Source organism: Ovis canadensis, chromosome 4, assembly GCF_042477335.2.
Source record: "Ovis canadensis isolate MfBH-ARS-UI-01 breed Bighorn chromosome 4, ARS-UI_OviCan_v2, whole genome shotgun sequence".
NCBI lineage: Eukaryota > Metazoa > Chordata > Mammalia > Artiodactyla > Bovidae > Ovis > Ovis canadensis.
The window spans coordinates 128,565,739-128,582,093 of NC_091248.1; the positions used below are offsets into that span (position 1 = coordinate 128,565,739).

The following is a 16,355-nucleotide window of genomic DNA, read 5'->3' on the forward strand; positions in this document are numbered from 1 at the left end:
AGGAGCCAGGCCATGGGGTCCAGTGAGACAGGCCAGCTCAGGAGACGGGGGGAGCAGTGTCCCTGAGAAACAAGTGAGGCCAGGACCCCTCCCCACTTTATGGAAGCCCCTGAGGCGCTAGAAGAGGAGGAAGGAGCAAAAGCCTTCACTGGGGTCTGTTCAACAGGCACTGGGAGCCTGCCCCAGGCCCAGGTGGTGTGGCAGGGCCCCTGAGGCCTCCCCAGCCCTTCCGACTCCCCTGTGGGCATCCCAGCTGCAGGCAGGCCTGGGAGTGCCAGCTCCCAGCCCACACCGGCTCCCAGAGTGGAAGAATGCAACAGGGATGAATGTACGGTTTAATGGAGTAAAAGGCTACTTAATGGGATTAAATAAGTGCTTAATAGGATTTCCATCTCCCAGGCACACAGGACAGGGCGGAGAGGGAGGAAGCTGAGGTCCTGCGGGTGGGGACCCGGCGGTGGGGCAGTTCCTATAGGGGGTGGGGTAGGGGGGCGACCCTCACCGGTGCTGGCATGGCGCGGCGGTGGCGGGGGCAGCGCACCGGTGCGCATGGCCTCGATGTCGTCGGCCGAGGAGGCCCGGCGCACGCTGGCGCAGCTCTCTCGGGAGCGCGTCCGGGCCAGGCTGCAGCTGGAGCCTGAGGCATCAGGGTTGAGGCTGTGCGCCCGGGGCGACGGGTGCTGGCCTGGCGCGCAGGCGGGCGGAGGCGGCGGCGGCGGCGGCGAGCCCGAGCCGGGACCCACCAGTGCACGCCGCTCCTCCGCCGCCCTCCCCGCCACGTGGTTGTCCATGGCCGTCACCTCGTCCAGGGCCAGGGACTCGCTGCTGGGGGCCGCGGGCGTCAAGTCCACGTCCACCACCACGGCCCCCGGGGCGCCCGCACCGCCTGCGCTACCCGGCCGCACCGACGAATCCCGGGCAGTCAAGGCCAGCAGCGCGGGCAGCTTCAATCGGAAGGTCTTGGCGCGGCCTATGGGTGGGAGGCAGAGGCTCCAGCAGACCGGGAGGGGTCAAGGCCCAGGAGCTGGAGCCCCAGTCACCAAGGGGATCGAGGAAGAGGGAAAGTGGAGGCCCAGATAGCCGGAGGGCACCCCTCCACCCCCACCCCTGCTACACAGGACTCAAGTCTCCAAAGAAGTCTAGAAGAGGGGCCCCCAACCTTGGAATCTAATGCCTGAGGCCCGGAGGTGGAGCTGATGTAACAATATCACAAATCAAGTACAGAAGAAATGTAATGGGCTTGAATTATCTGGAAACCATCTCCCCCCTCCAACCCTTGGTCGGTGGAAACCCGTCCCTCACGCCACAAAGGTTGGAGACCACTGGCCTAGAACACAATCTTATCTAAGACTCCAATAATAATAAACCACTGTCTTTTGAGCCTCACATCCCCCATGAGGGGGGTCTCCAGCAAACCACCTGTGACGCTCCCAACTGCGCCCAATGGGTGTCAGTATCTTCACTTTTTAAACTGGAAGAAATTCAGGCAACAGTGAGTCATGTCATTTGTGGGAGGTCACACAGGAGCTTTTGATGCTTTTTGATGCTTTTGAACTGTGGTGTTGGAGAAGACTCTTGAGAATCCCTTGGACTGCAAGGAGATCCAACCAGTCCATCCTAAAGGAGATCAGTCCTGAATATTCATTGAGAGGACTGATGCTGTAGCTGAAACTCCAACACTTTGGCCACCTGATGGGAAGAACTGACTCATTGGAAAAGACCCTGATGCTGGGAAAGATTGAAAGCTGGAGGAGAAGGGGACGACAGAGGATGAGATGGTTGGATGGCATCACTGACTCAATGGACATGAGTTTGAGTAAACTCCGGGAGTTGGTGATGGACGGGGAGGCCTGACATGTTGCAGTCCATGGGGTTGTAAAGAGTCGGACGTGACTGAGCGACTGAACTGAACTCAACACAGGAGCTGGCAGGGCCTGCATCTGAGAGGAGTGATGCCACAGGTCCCTGCTGTGCCCCACCACCTTGCGGGTGGTGCCCACAGGACAGGTCAGGCCAGCTTTACTGAGGCTGCTGTTTTAGAGCTTGAGAAACCAGAAGTGGTTTCTTTTGCCATGACTCTGAGGGAATATTTAAAATTCAAAGAGGCCACAGAAGGGAATGGGGGGGGGGGGGGCGGTGTCTGAGCCTTTGAGTCACAGGAGGATGAGGTGAGGCCTCCCTGTCTCCAGCCCTGGGAAGCAGTCCCTTCACGTTCTCAAGTATCCGGGAAGCGGCCAGTCCAGAACTAGGACCAGTGGCAGAAACACCCCAGAGCTAAGTCCATGAGGTAGATGGGGCCTTCTCATGAGCAGCGGGAGCTCCCCTGGAGTGACCAGGGCCAGCCAGGAAGGGGGACCACCCCCCATCCCTGGGGCTGGAGAGAGGACCACTCCCAGGGGGCTGCTGGAGGGGGAACCCAAGCCAGTAAGACTGTGAAGCCAGTCGTGATCCTGCCCCCCAAGGAAAGGGGAGTCTGGACTCGGTCACTCCACACCATCTGTCCACGCTGAGCCACATGGGACTGGCCATATCCTTCATGTTCATTCCCCATCTCTGAAAGGTGTCCCCCTGAACCCGCCTCCGAATCCCTGCCTGCAGGGCCTTGGCCTTGGGTAGCCTCATGACCCGAGGAGAGGGAAACCATATATTCCCGCACCAGCCAGACAGCACCGCTGCACTTACCAGGGGTCAGCCAGCTGGTGGGAGGGGCACGGTGGTTGGTGTCCCGGGCCGGCGACCCCACCAGGTCCTTCTCCATCACCACCTCAAAGTTGAGAATGAACATGATGACGGCCCCATCCTCGTTCTTCACGGGCACCACGTCCACCAGGCACAGGAAGCAGCTCCCTGCAAAGTGAGGACACGGGCCCTGTGCTCCGGGCGGGCCGGACACCCCCCCACCCCACCCCACCCGACTCTGGAACCTGAAGGGGCCTGTCCACTGCTGACGCCCCCACGGCTCCCGAGCCCAGTGTTGCCCCCTCGTCTCGCCAGCGGCTCCTGCCCCACCCCTCCTACTCCCGCCACGTGGCAGCCAGAGCCGCCTCCCTGATGGACCACGCTAGCTTTCCCCTTCCAGAGCTCTCCCCTCCTCTCTCTCCTCCAGCCATGCCGCTCCTGGCCTCTCTCCCCGTGTGCCTTCTCCTGGCACTGCCTTCTGCTCCTTATTTTCTTCCTGCATTGCTTCCCCTCTCCTCTCACGCTGTATCTCTGCTCTTCCTCAGGCAAGACGGTGCAGCCCAGAAGGGACGCCCAGACTTTAAGCCCAGGATCTCAGGGTCCAGATCCCAGCTCTGCTGCCTAGTCACAGATGCCTTTTCTTCCATGTTTACCCCATTTGTACCTCATTTTCCTCATCTCGAAAATGGGAACGACGACCATTCTCTCCTCATGAGTTGTGACCAGTAAGTCAACACATGCCAGGCGCTTAGTGTAGTCCCTGGCGTGCACTGAACACTACAGGCACCAGGAAACAGCTGACACCCTGGCCCCTTGTTCTGTTTTTGCTCCTCTTTCTCAGTCCCCAGATGGTGTGTTGCCCACAAGAAGTTCAGAAGTTGAGAGCTAGAGTTTCAAAAGCTTTACAGCAATTTGACATTGCCACAATAGCCAAGCATATGGTTTTTGCATTCCACACCAGTACTGGTCTGTAAAGAAGTCTGAGCGCCGAAGAATCGATGCTGTGGTGTTGGAGGACTCAAGAGTCCCTTGGACTGCAACAAGATCAAACCAGTCCATCCTAAAGGATATCAGTCCTGAATACTCATTGGAAGGACTGATGCTGAAGCCAGTGCTCCAATCCTTTGACCACCTGATGCGAAGATCTGGCTCATTGGAAAAGACCCTGATGTTGGGAAAGATTGAAGGTGGGAGGAGAAGGGGACAACAGAGGATGAGATGGTTGGATGGTATCACTGACTCAGTGGACATGAGTTTGAGCAAACTCTGGGAGACGGTGAAGGACAGGGAAGCCTGGTGTGCCACAGTCCATGGGGTCGCAAAGAGTGGGACGCAGATGAGTGACTGAACAACAAGAACTGGTCTGTAACACAGTAGAAATTCCACAGAGTCGAGAAGCACTGTTTCTAGGCTTTCATCTCTGACTCTGGTGAGGGACATCTGTCTTTTTCTCTCTTCTTGACTTTTTTTTTTCCCCTCCCAACCTCTCTCTGGCCACCAGGGCCCCTATTCCAGGTGATGTCAGTTCACTAGGCCAAATGTACCCAATATGCCTGTGCCCTGACCAGCACCTAGCCCACTCATCCCCCTCTCTACTTAGTTCTGAAAGAGACCCTGTGGATTTTCAGGCTCTGCCTAAGGCCCAGCTCAGAATCGCCCCCTGTAGGAAGCCCTTGCTGTTGCAACAAGAAGGTGCATTAACATCCCTTTCCTTCTCCAGGGACCCAATGGGGACCAAGCATACTCTTCCAGGGCAGAGACTTCTTTCCTGGTGCTCATCTGTGTCCTATGAACTGCAGGCGCCTAACTTGCCAATGTCTGTGTCCCCTCTGACGGGTCTAGCAGCCAGAACAATGCACCAGGGAGCAGGTGCTGGCCAGAGGGCTTAGTGATGGGGCGGTGCTGATGGTAGGGGAGGGGTCAAGGATGGGGACTGGACTCTGGAGGGGCCATGGCTGGGGTGAACTGAGTCAAGGCCAACAACCTGGAGGGGCTGGTGGCTAAAAAGGCCTGGGGGGGCTAGCCCTGGGGAGTACTGCCGAAGCTTCACCAAGAACCCGACAAGTCCCAGCACAAACGGAGAGGCTGGCCGAGCTCAAGGAAGATCTGCTGGGGACAGGGCTAAGAGAGGCAGCAGAGCAGCAATTCTAACAGCTATGGGATTAATCTCGGACAGAGATCCTCTGAAACCAAGGGAAACGGGAAAGCACTGAGATGAGGGGGGCTGGGCCAGGGGAGGGGCTGGCCAGGAATTCTCCGCCCCGCCCCACAGCCCTTCCACTCACCCAGGCCCTCATGGCTCAGCGCGCAAGACCTGACCTGGGAGGCTCTGTCCGGGTCTCCCCTCCAGTAGCCGCTCCTGTCCTCTGACCTCCGGCCTCTGACATGGCCCGGCTGAAGCTCGGCCGTGGTGTTGGGAGCTGCAGGAGGCTGGGCCCAGCTGGAGACCGTTTGGCACCCAGACAGCCCGCCTGGAGTTTATGCCCTAATATGGTGATGGCCAGCAGCGGCCTGAGCAGGGACTGGCCCTCACAAGGACTAAGGAGAGGCCAGAGACCAGGAAACCCTTAGCCCTGGAGACCCCCCTGCAACACCCACGCCTTGGGAGTTCAGTGGTCCAGGCCCTGGATCCTCATTCTACCCTGGGAAACTTACCTAAGATAAGTCCAGAGCCTGGACCCTGGATGAACCCAACCTTCTGGGTGGCCTGGGGAATCCTGCCCCCAGGACACCAGCTCAGGATTCTGAACCTGAGGCCTCAACTCCCCGTGCCCACTTCAGTTGCAGATTCTCAGCCAGAGAGGCCAGAACTGCACTGCGCAGCCCAGACAGCCCAGGACCCAGACATCCCTAGACCCTGAGAGCCCAAGGACGTCAGAAAGTCCAGACATAAGCCCCCCTTACAACACAGGCCGACCCCCGGCTCCTGGACACACAGACACACTCGGAGCCCCCTTGGTCCTCTCCTTTGTCGATATTCAAGGAATTTTTCCCTTTCAAATAACCCTATAAAAGCCCTGTTATTCCAAAAATGTGAACTGGAACCCTGCCTGATGGCCTGTAGGGGGGAGACGAGGTAGAGGGGCAGCATGGAGAGGCTGTAGCCGCTGTCTGTGACAGGACATAATGGAAGGAAGGAAAGCAGGTGGCCCAGGTGGGCCAGGGCTTCGAGAGGCTCTGCCTCCCACCACCCTGCCTGGCTGGCTGGGCCTTCTGTGGGCTGCCATGTCACACACACACATACCCGGCTCTTGAACCAGAACTGCCAGAGGACCCCATCCCATCACTGGCTGAAATGATGGTGGGTGGGGGATCCCTGCGGGCAGCTGAAAGTCAGCAGGCGAGGGGTGGGACACAGGGACCGCCATAACTGGGCATCGGCGGAGAGGGCAAATCGCCGCCTGCGGGGCGGTGGGGCCGTGACCTTCACACAGCTCAGCAGAGAAGAGACACGGAGATTCGGCGTCCCGCTCGCCCCCAGGGAGGCCTGCGCTGGCGCACCGCCCTACGGAGCCGCGCCTTGCCCTCCGCAAGCCCCGCTCCCCGGTACTCCAGACCCTGCTCATCACTCTGCGCCCCTCCTCCCTCCGCCTCGCCCCGGCCCCGCCGAGCAGCTCCGGGGAGGGAGCCGAGGCGGATTTCGGCCCAGAGCCGGGTGAGGCTGTACTTCCGCCGGGGGCCGCTGTGTGGCAGGCGCGGCCCGCACTCCCGAGGCCGCGGGGGCCCGGAGCGCTGGCGCAGGACAGAATAGGTGGGAGAGGATGGAGAGGTTCCTGCCCGGCCCACCGAACGGCTGTGGGGCTCCCGGACGCAAAGGTCAGGGTTGGGGGGCACACGGTACGGAGTTCATCGGCCTTTGCTCACTGCACTAGAAGGACTCTGGCCAAGTCCCCTGCCCACCCCAGCCCCCAGCCCAAAGAGCTCGTCTGCAACACGGGGCAAGGACCATGCCCCATTGCCCCATGTCACGGTCTGGAGGGATGGATGACGGGGCACTGTGAAGCAGAACCCAAGAAGGTCCTGTTTGTCTGTCTGTCTGTTTTGGACCACCGGGTGCAGCATGGGAGAATCTTAGCTCCCCGACCAAGGACAGAATCCTCGACGACTCCCCCTACCCCCCATCCCCCCACAACCCCTCCGCCGGGGAAGTGTGGAGTCTTAACCAAGGGATAGAATCCTTGCCCCCTGTAGAGAAGTGCTGAAAACCGGCAGGGAAGTCCCCAGGGAGGTCTGTATAAATGGAGAAGGAGGAGAGGGAGAGGGCCAACCTGGCTCACGTGGCTGATGCCAAAGAACGCCTGACTCACGCCCCCGGAACCCCCAGCCCAAGCTGTGGCACCCAGCTGTGATGACCAGAAAAGGAGAGGCAGTCAGGACTGACACCACGAAAGGACAGGCTCCTCTGAGCCTTGGATCATAAGGGCTCAGAGGTCACACGGCTCACTGCAGGCCACTGAGGGTGGGAGAAGGGAGGGGAGCAGCGGGAGGGCCCCGGGGGACCAGGCCTCTCCCCCTTCCAGGTGCAGCCGGTACAGCTCCTCCTGCCCCTGGGGAAGGGCACTGTCTTCATCAGAACGCAATGCTGGCTTGCTTCCACCTGGTGTCCGCCCGTGCCCAACAGTGTACCTGGGGATCATCACTGCCCTGCCTCCCAGCCCATCTAGGGGCCCCACTCACAGTCCCAAACCCAACTGCCCACCTCTAGGCACTGCCAACTGGGCCCCAGGCAGGAGCTGCCCTTGGCTTTTACAGGGACAGGCCTTATCTCTCAGGGCAGCAGCCGCTGGGGGGCAGGGGGAGGAGGGGGAAGGGGAGGGCAGCAGGTGACCTGAGTGTCTTTGGACAGGCTCCCCCGAAGCTTGTGGCTCATCTGCAAACTAGGTATCATCACAGCTCCTTCATCCCCCTGAAAGGTGGCTTTTCATCTCCCTAAAATATTCACACGCACATGAACAAGGCAGGCCGGGCCCCCACCCTCCCTGGGTCGAGGAGTCAACGGAACTCCCGGTTCAGGGTCCAGGATGAGTTGACAGAGAGAGGAGTCCTAGGGAGCTGAGCCGAGCTGATCTGCCCCCATCCTCAGGGTACCAGACCATTGCTGTGTGACTGTGGCCAGGTCAGCCACCTCTCTGAGCTTCAGATTTCCTCTGGGTACTGCAGGGACAAGTGACTCCGGCCCCGGGTGCCGGATGAGATGACAGATGGCCTGTGGAAGCATCCGGAGCGGCAACGAGGCCGGGGGCCGGGTCCTCACGGGGAGGGAGGCCTTGGGGAGGCAGCCGTCCTCGCCCGGTCACCAGCCTAACTCGCTGGGGCGGGAGGAGTTGGGCCCAAAGTCACACCGAGGGCAGGAGGCTGGGGCTGCAGTCAGCCTGTCCGCCCCCAGCAGAGGCTGTCTCCGACGGCGGCCCAGGGCTGCGCAGTGTCAGGTTATATTTAGCCTGGTGGCGGCGACAGGAAGATGCCGTGGGGAGCCGCTCCTGGCCGGGGGCCACCGTGTCGCCAACATCCCTCTCTTGGGCAGTGGGGGCCCAGGGAAGGCCAGGCACACTGCAGGCCCAGGGGACAGAGCGGGGTAGCCTGAGAGGCCAGCCAGTGAATGAGTGTGTGCGTGCGTGCGTGTGTCAGTGTGTGAGGGAGAGAGGCGGGTAGCCAATCCCCTGATTCCAGGAGCTGAGTGGAACAGACCCCTCCCACCACCACCACCAGGGAAACTCGCTGCAGAGGCCAGGCGTGGGGAGCACAGTCCAGACCTCAGCTCACATGCAAGGACCATCTCCAAACAGATGCTCCACTAAGCCCGCCGGCCTAACACCTTCCCAGGGATCTTCAGGGCCTGATGCAGGGCCTCGGGAGGCCTCTACCTGGCATCCAGACCCCGCCCAAACCCACTGCATGTGGCCTGTCTGTGCTACTGTTCCCCAGGGCGGCTGTGATGGCCTCACGAGGAGAGCTCTTTCTAGAAAAGCCCTGGGGACGTGTCTGTAAACTGGGAGTCACAGCCCTGCCCTGTGCCGCAGCAAGGCCCGGGAAGGTGAAACCAGGCCATGTTTATCCGGGAAAGCTTCACTTTACAGGCGCATCCCATGCCCCTCCTCCCTGAAGCCTCTGCACTTAACCTCCCTCCTCCGGCTTCCTGGAGCCTGGCCCTCCTCAGCCCTTCAGAATCCCCTGTCCCCAACCGGGTTGCACCCTCAGCTGCACTCCCAGCTGGGCCTCCCATCCCCAGACACTGAGACTGGCCGAGTCCCCGGCCGGCTGGCCTCAGAGCCCCCTCCAGTGGACCCCAGCTTCACAGACCCTCCCACTCCTCACAGCCACACCTTGCCTCCCTCTCTCTAGGTGCCCAGAGGACGCCCTCTACCAGAGCTTTCTTGACGGCTCCATCCGGTCCACAGGGATGTTTCTCACTGAAAGCTCATCTAAAATGATTGAGTTCAGCTCAGTCCCTCAGTCGTGTCTGACTCTTTGTGACCCCGTGGACTGCAGCTCGCCAGGCTTCGCTGTCCATCACCAACTCCTGGAGCTTACTCAAACTCATGTCCATCGAGTCTGTGATGCCATCCAACCATTTCATCCTCTGTCATCCCCTTCTCCTCCAGCTTTCAGTCTTTCCCAGCATCAGGGTCTTTTCCAATGAGTCAGTTCTTCCCATCAGGTGGCCAAAGTATTGGAGTTTCAGCTTCAGCATCAGTCCTTCCAATGAATTTTCAGGACTGATTTCCTTTAAGATAGACTAGTTAGATCTCCTTACAGTCCAAGGGACTCTCAAGAGTCTTCTCCAACACCACAGTTCAAAAGCATCAATTCTTCGATGCTCAGCTTTCTTTATGGTCCAACTCTCACATCCATACATGACTACTGGAAAAACCACAGCTTTGACTAGACGGACCTTTGTTAGCAAAGTAATGTCTCCGCTTTTTAATATGCTGTCTAGGTTTGTCTAAAACTATTGGGCTGGCCAAAAAGTTCATTCTTTTCCATCTGGCCAACTCAATACATCTCTAATGTAGGAGGTAACTGTACCCTGGCTTCTTGGGGAGCGGAGCTTTCTCCCTCTGCCAGAGCCACAGCCCTGAAGCCAGGGCTGGATTAGCTACAAGGGAAGTACTGGGTAAGCAGATGTCCAGTTGATCCTGGGCTCAGGGCAGGGACCCACACTGACAGCAGGTGGGGACAGGGCTGTCTCCCTCACCCTTTCAGCTCCCTTTCAGATCCAGGGGCACTGACTGTCCTTTCCAACAGGATCTGCTCGTTTCAAACCCACCCTGAGTCTGGACAGCAGTCAGAATCCCCTAGGAATCATTTTCCCCCCTAGGGATTCTGATAGGAAGAACTGACTAATTGGAAAAGACCCTGATGCTGGGAAAGATTGAAGGCAGGAGGAGAAGGGGATGACAGAGGATGAGATGCTTGGATGGCATCACTGACTCGACGGACATGAGTTCGAGCAAACTCCAGGAGATGACTAAAAGACAGGGAAGCCTGGCATGCTGCAGTCCATGGGGTCACAAAGAGCTGGACACACCTGAGTGACTGAACAACAACAGGGATTTAGGTGGCATCTTCTGCTGAAGTGCAGGGCTTCCCTGGTGGCTCAAAGGGTAAAGAATCTGCATAAAATGCGAGAGACCTGGGTTCAACTAACACTTTAAACAGTTTCTGCTGAAGTGCTGTTCTATTCAGTCTGGTGAACAGTGAGCACAGAACACAGAGGCTGACAGCCCAGAAATCTGGGCACGGGGGTCGGGGTATCTCTGAGCCTCAGACCCCCACCAGCCCAGCGGGCCACAGGAAGCAAGAGCACACAGAATCAAGGCCCACTAGGACAGCTGGGGTTTCTGCCCCCATCCAAGGCTCAGCAAGCTTCTAGAATAGCTCTCCCACCTAGGCTCCTGACATACCCTAGAGGGCCTGTCCCAAAGGTCACCCAATCAGGGAAGGGCTGGCTTCTCAGTCATTAAATGGCGACTTGCACCCCTTCCCTGACTCGCCCACCTCCCAGGACTGCAACAGACAAATACATGTGCATGTGAAAGCGTGCTGAAAAGGCAGCTGGAACATCCCCGCATCAACACATATGGCAATGACCCAGACATAAACAGAGAGAAGCAGCATTATTCAGATAGGATCATCTCCCTAAAGGACCAATAAAATCAACAGATAAGCAATTAGAACTAATAAGAGAGCTCATCCAGGGAGGCTGCCAAATACAAGATCAGTCCATGGAACATACAGCATTTCTCTCCACCAGCATAAAGCTATCAGAACATGTGTGTGCTAAGGTGCTTCAGTCGTGTCCGACTCCATGTGGCCCTATAGACTAGAGCCTGCAAAGCTCCTCTGGCCATGGGATTCTCCAGGCAAGAATACTGGAGTGGGTTGCCATGTCCTCCACCAGGGGAATCTTCCCGATCCAGGCATCAGACCTGCGTCTCTTATGTCTCCTGCATTGGCAGGCAGGTTCTTTACCACTAGCGCCACCTGGGAAGCCCGTTAGAATAAGTAGTCAAAGATAAGATCTCTTTTATAATAGCAACAAAATCTGAAGTGTCTAGGAAGTGACCAAGAACACACAAGATCTCTACAGGGAAGAAAAAAAAAAGCTTTAAACTAATAAAGGATGCAGAAATAATCTGATAAATGGAGTCACTCCGGACTCTCAGAAGGGACAGATATTCTAAAGATGTCAAGTCTCCCCCAAATTAACCTATAAAACCAATCTAATTCCAGTCAAGATTCTAGTGGCATTTTTCTTCCCAGGAACTTGATAAACTTTCTCTAGAGTTTGTAAAGGAGAAGATAGGTCCTCAAATATGTGTGTCAACCTTTCAAAAGAACAAGGAGGGGATTTCCCTGGTGGTCCAGTGGCAAAGCATCCGCCTGCCAATGCAGGGGACATGAGTTCAATCCCTGGTCTGGGAAGATTCTACATGCTGCGGGGCAACTAAGCCTGTGTGCTACAACGACTGTGCCCTGCACCAAGAGAAGCCACTGCAATGAGAAGCTTGTGCTCCTCAACTAGAGAAAGCCAACACACAGCAACAAAGACCCAGTGCAGCCAAAACTAAATAAGTAACATTTTCTAAGAAAGAAGAACAAGGAGGGAAGATTTGCCTTTCCAGATACCAAGACATACTAACTGCCATACTTTTAATGGGGTTTTGATGCATGAACAAACAAATACTTGAAACAAAACAGGAGAGCTCAAAGACAGACCCATAGATATATGGGGAATTAACTAGTGATAACAGTGGCCCCACAAATCAACAGAAAAGAATAGGCTGTTTACTGATGTGTTGGGAAAATTGGCTCAGCACACGGAAAAAAAATACAACTTGATCCCTATTTGACACCACAGACAGAGGTAGGCTCAGGATGGATTAAAGACTCGACTGAGTCTTTAAGTGAAGAGAAGAAGATGTAGATCTTTGCAGCCTCAGGACAGTGAAGGGTTTGTTAAACAAAACTTCAAAAGCATAAAGAAAGCTAAAAAGATCTGTGAATTTGCTTGCATCAAACTTAAGTATCTTTGTGGGATAAAGCTGACAGATGACTGAATGAGAGCAGATATTTGCAATATCTTGAGTCAACGGGGATTAACATACAGAATACACATTGAATATTTAACTGTATGCATTTGTATTTCCAGAATCCATAAGCAACTCTCACAAATCAACAAGAACAAAAGAGAGCAGTTTCATGGAAACATGAGCCCAGGATATGAGCAGGCAATTCACGGGAAAGAAAGCAGAACGGTCACTTACAAGATGCTCGGGATTCGGGACTCACATGAAATCAAAGAAATGCAAATTAAAGTGGTAAGATATCACTTTCACCTATTACCCTTATAGAAATTAGCAAGGTGGCTAATGCCAAGTGTATCAGAGATGCAGGGGAATTCTATGCTCTGTTGAGGAGGGTGGTGTTAGCTGTAGCCCTGCTCACACACAGCCTGACAGTGCTGGGTTGAATTAAGTGTCCACATATCCTGTGATCCAGCAACGCCACTCACTCTTGGGGATAAATCCCAAAGATGTCCTCACATGAGTCCAAAAGGGGCCACGCGTGAGGACTTGGGGACAGGTAAAAGGAGGGGGGAGCACACCAGAGAACACGGAGCCCTAGACTCAGTGTCAAGCAGCAAGCTGGCTGGACTCAGAGGCGGACTCCCGGGCAGCAAAAGTGAACACCGGAATACAATACACAGCACATATCATTTACATAAATTAAACCTATAGGCAGCCAGACAAAACACACACTCTGCAAGAACATATGCGAGCAACACATTCACAGGAAGTACATTTGAATGGCTGCCTAAGGGAGCGGTAATGGGGCTGGGGACTGAGAAAAGCGGAAAAGAGGAAAACGCCACGAGAAGAGAGAGAGAAGGACTTCCCTGGCAGTCCAGCGGTTACGAATCCACCTCCCAATGCAGGGGGACACAGGTTTGATCCCTGGTCGGGAATCTGCATTTTTTTCTATTAACCCAAATTTCCAGGGGCTCTGGGCCTATTGTGGCCCCAAATGGCCATCTGGAAGTGAGGTGGGAGTGGACTCTGGTCAGAAGCAGGGGATGGAGGGGTGCAGTCAGTGAGGGCTTCCTGAAGGTGGCGGCTGGGGATGTGGGTGGTGTCTCAGCGCTGGGAAGAGAGAAGAGTCTGAGAGATAGATCCTGGAGCAGGGAGGCCCTGGGAGGGGGCAGGTACAGGGACAGGTGGATGGGGCTCAGGGAGGACAGGGCAGCCGAGGCTGGGTGCCTGGCAGGGTCAGGGTGGGCGGGAGGAGGCAGCCATGGGGCACAAGAGGGTCTGTGCACAGGGTGTGGTGAGGAGCATACTGGGGGCAAACCAACAGCCTTCACATCAGAAGGGGCCACAGAGGTTAAGCTTGGGGAACCTGATTCTCCTAGGCCAAGACTGGGGCGGGGACCCAGTGCCAGGGCCTGGATGGCCCAGAGTGGGCGGTGGGGTTCTGTGCAGGGCAGGACTCGAGTGGAAAGAAGAAAATGGCTGGAGTTCCCACTCAGGCCCCTGCCAGCTGCTTGATTCCCCTTAGCCTTTCTGAGTGAGTCTGGCACCTGGGGAGGACCCCACTAAGGACCACCTGCCCGCAGCCTGCGTCCCAGCTTGCAAACAGCAAGTGCAGTCACAACGGCGAGGGCGCCCGCGACACTGCCCCCTGCCCCAGCTCAGCTCCCCCACTCAGGCCTCCTGGGTCCATCTCTGGGGAGACTGAGAACCCCCAGATGCCATCCCTGTTCCCCCACAATGCCCCCCCCTCCCCCGCATGGCAGGACCGGGGGACTCGCTGCTCTCGGTGGCCACCTCGGGCCACGTCTCCCTAGCCCACCTTCCTCTGGCTCTGATAGCCGCCCCATTCTGTTACTTAAAAGATCCCTCCCAGCCTCAGCATTCTGTTACTCTAAGGCTCTTCACAGAGGGAGCCACCGCAGCCCAGAGATGGGAAGTGATTTGTCCAAGGTCACCCAGCTCGCCTACAACTCAGCCAGAGTCATTCGATCAGTCATTTGTTCAGCGAGCAGGAACTCAGCTCCCCCTGTGCAGCAGACACACAGTCACAATGGAGCACAGAAGAGGCCACGTCTGCCCTCCCGGAGCTTACAGTCTAGAGTCAGGGAGTCGGACACGGCAGCCTCACTGAGAACTGTGAGCCGGGGAGATGGGGGTTAAGGAGAAGATGACACCGCCTGGCCCTCAAGGTGCTTCTAGTTCAGTACCCACATGACCAAATTCGGAGAGGAGCCTGATTGAGGCCAACCACGGGTCACAGCATGGAGCTCTTTATGGGCCCTGGGCTAGGGACAGGAAGGGGCTTTAGGGGGACAATGAAAGTGAAGTCGCTCAGTCATGTCCGACTCTTTGCGATTCGTGGACTGTAGCCCACCAAGCTCCTCCATCCATGGGATTCTCCAGGCAAGAATACTGGAGTGGGTTGCCATTTCCTTCTCCAGGGGATCTTCCCGACCCAGGGATCAAACCCAGGTCTCCAACATTGCAGGCAGACGCTTTAACCTCTGCACCACCAAGGAAGCCCTTAAATACAAGAATACAGTCTTAGGGGGACAGTGGTTCACCCCAAGCCTCCCCCATACTCATCACTCATGCCAGGTATCTCTCTGCGTCCCCTCTTCCGGCCCTGACCCCATGGGCGCCTCCCCCCACATCAGGGGGAAAGTGTCAGTGAAAGTCTTTCACACTGAAGGTAAGCCGAGTCCACACTCCTCCCCGCTTACAGGGCAGGGGTGACGCGAGAGAACGTCTTTATAAAGAGAAAGGCTTGCTCTCCACCCAGGCGAGTGGATCTCAGAGGGAGGCCTTCCAAGCCCCCTCAGGAGGATGTTTAACTGTGAAAGGACCATCTCAGGCTCTTTGAAGCCCTACCTCCCTGGAAGCCACCTCCAGGCAAAGAAGAGAAAGAGGCTCACCCTGTCTCACGCCCCCCGGCTGGCCCTCCTGCTGCCCATGGCTCCCCCTCCCCAGAGCCCAAGGCCACCGTCAAACTCTGCTCCCATCCCAGACCGCGCTCTGCACAAATATTTACATAGCTCCTCTCGGGGGCTCCAGCAGACACAACACGGAGGAGCCGCCCTCCCAACACTCTCCAGACCCCAGAAGAGGCCAGGAGTGGCCCACATCCTCGGTGGAGGCAGGCCCGCCTGGCCCCCAGGGTGGGGTTGGGACACGAAGCCCCCCCACGCAGGCCAGGGCACCCTGCTCCGGCTCCAGAATGATCCCTATCTGGAGCCATGGAGGGAAAGCGCTGCTGGGCTCTGATGCAGCCAACCCTGCCCCGTACCCAGCTCCCAGCCACCACCGTGCGAGGGCCTCGCCTGCCCAACTCCAGCCTGACCCAGGCCCTGATCAGAACGCCCAAGGTGGAGGGGGGCCCCCAGTGGCTTCCCCAGCCCCCCAAGAAGAGGGCTGTCTGTCTAAGCTCACTCCTCTTGGGTTCAGCCTGGTCTGCTCCATCTCAAGGACACAGAACACACACCTGGGCACCAGCCTCCATCTGACCTGCCTGCCAGACTCAGCCTAACGAGGGCTCCCTCACCAACTACCCTGAGTGAGGGGGGTCTGGGGACCTGAGGATCACAGCTTGGAGAGGACGGGGTGGCAGGGAGCGGGTGTCTGAGCTCGGGGCCATGATGGAGAAGGAGGTGTGTCAAGTGAGGAGTCGGCCGGCCTTCAGGGACCAGGGAGGAGATGGTGAAATAGCCCGGAATACGGCTTCCCAGGTGGCTCAGGGATAAAGAATCCACCTGCAGTGCAAGAGACATGGGTTCGATCCCTGGATCAGGAAGATCCCCTGGAGGAGGGCTTGGCAACCCACTCCAGTGTTCTTGCCTAGGAGAATCCCATGGACAGAGGAGCCTGTCAGGCTACAGTCCACGGGGTCGCAGCAGTTGGACATGACGTAGCGACTAAACCACCACCACGTGGCCAGTCACAGGAGGCCCAAAAGAAGTGTCACTGGAGCTAGGAATGCCTGCACAAGTACCTGAGGAGCTGAAGTGTGAGTCTGGGGACCGCAGACCAGTAGGCATGGGGCCAACTCTGGGGTTCTGGCTCGCCACAGGCTCTGGGGACCCTGGGGAGCATGCTGGCCTTCTGATCCCCACCCCTCCCCCAGCCCACAGCTCAGCTGTTGCAGTG

General features: G+C 57.2%; 1 protein-coding gene across 3 annotated transcripts in view; it reads right to left on the bottom strand.

Moving 5' to 3' along the window:
* KCNH2 (potassium voltage-gated channel subfamily H member 2) overlaps positions 1–16,355 on the bottom strand; it is a 36,192-nt gene that overhangs the window by 12,890 nt on the left and 6,947 nt on the right. For 2 of the 3 annotated variants that reach the window (XR_011256785.1, XM_069588714.1), the window contains exons 3-4: positions 2,683–2,847; positions 503–970 (exon numbers count right to left, since the gene is read on the bottom strand). Coding sequence is in view for 2 of the 3 variants with exons in the window: in XM_069588714.1 (XP_069444815.1) it covers positions 503–970; positions 2,683–2,847 (633 nt within the window). In the remaining variant the exon portion in view is untranslated. Of the gene's footprint in view, positions 1–502; positions 971–2,682; positions 2,848–4,964; positions 5,042–16,355 lie in introns of those variants that run through there. The other variant, XM_069588715.1, reaches the window with a different exon arrangement.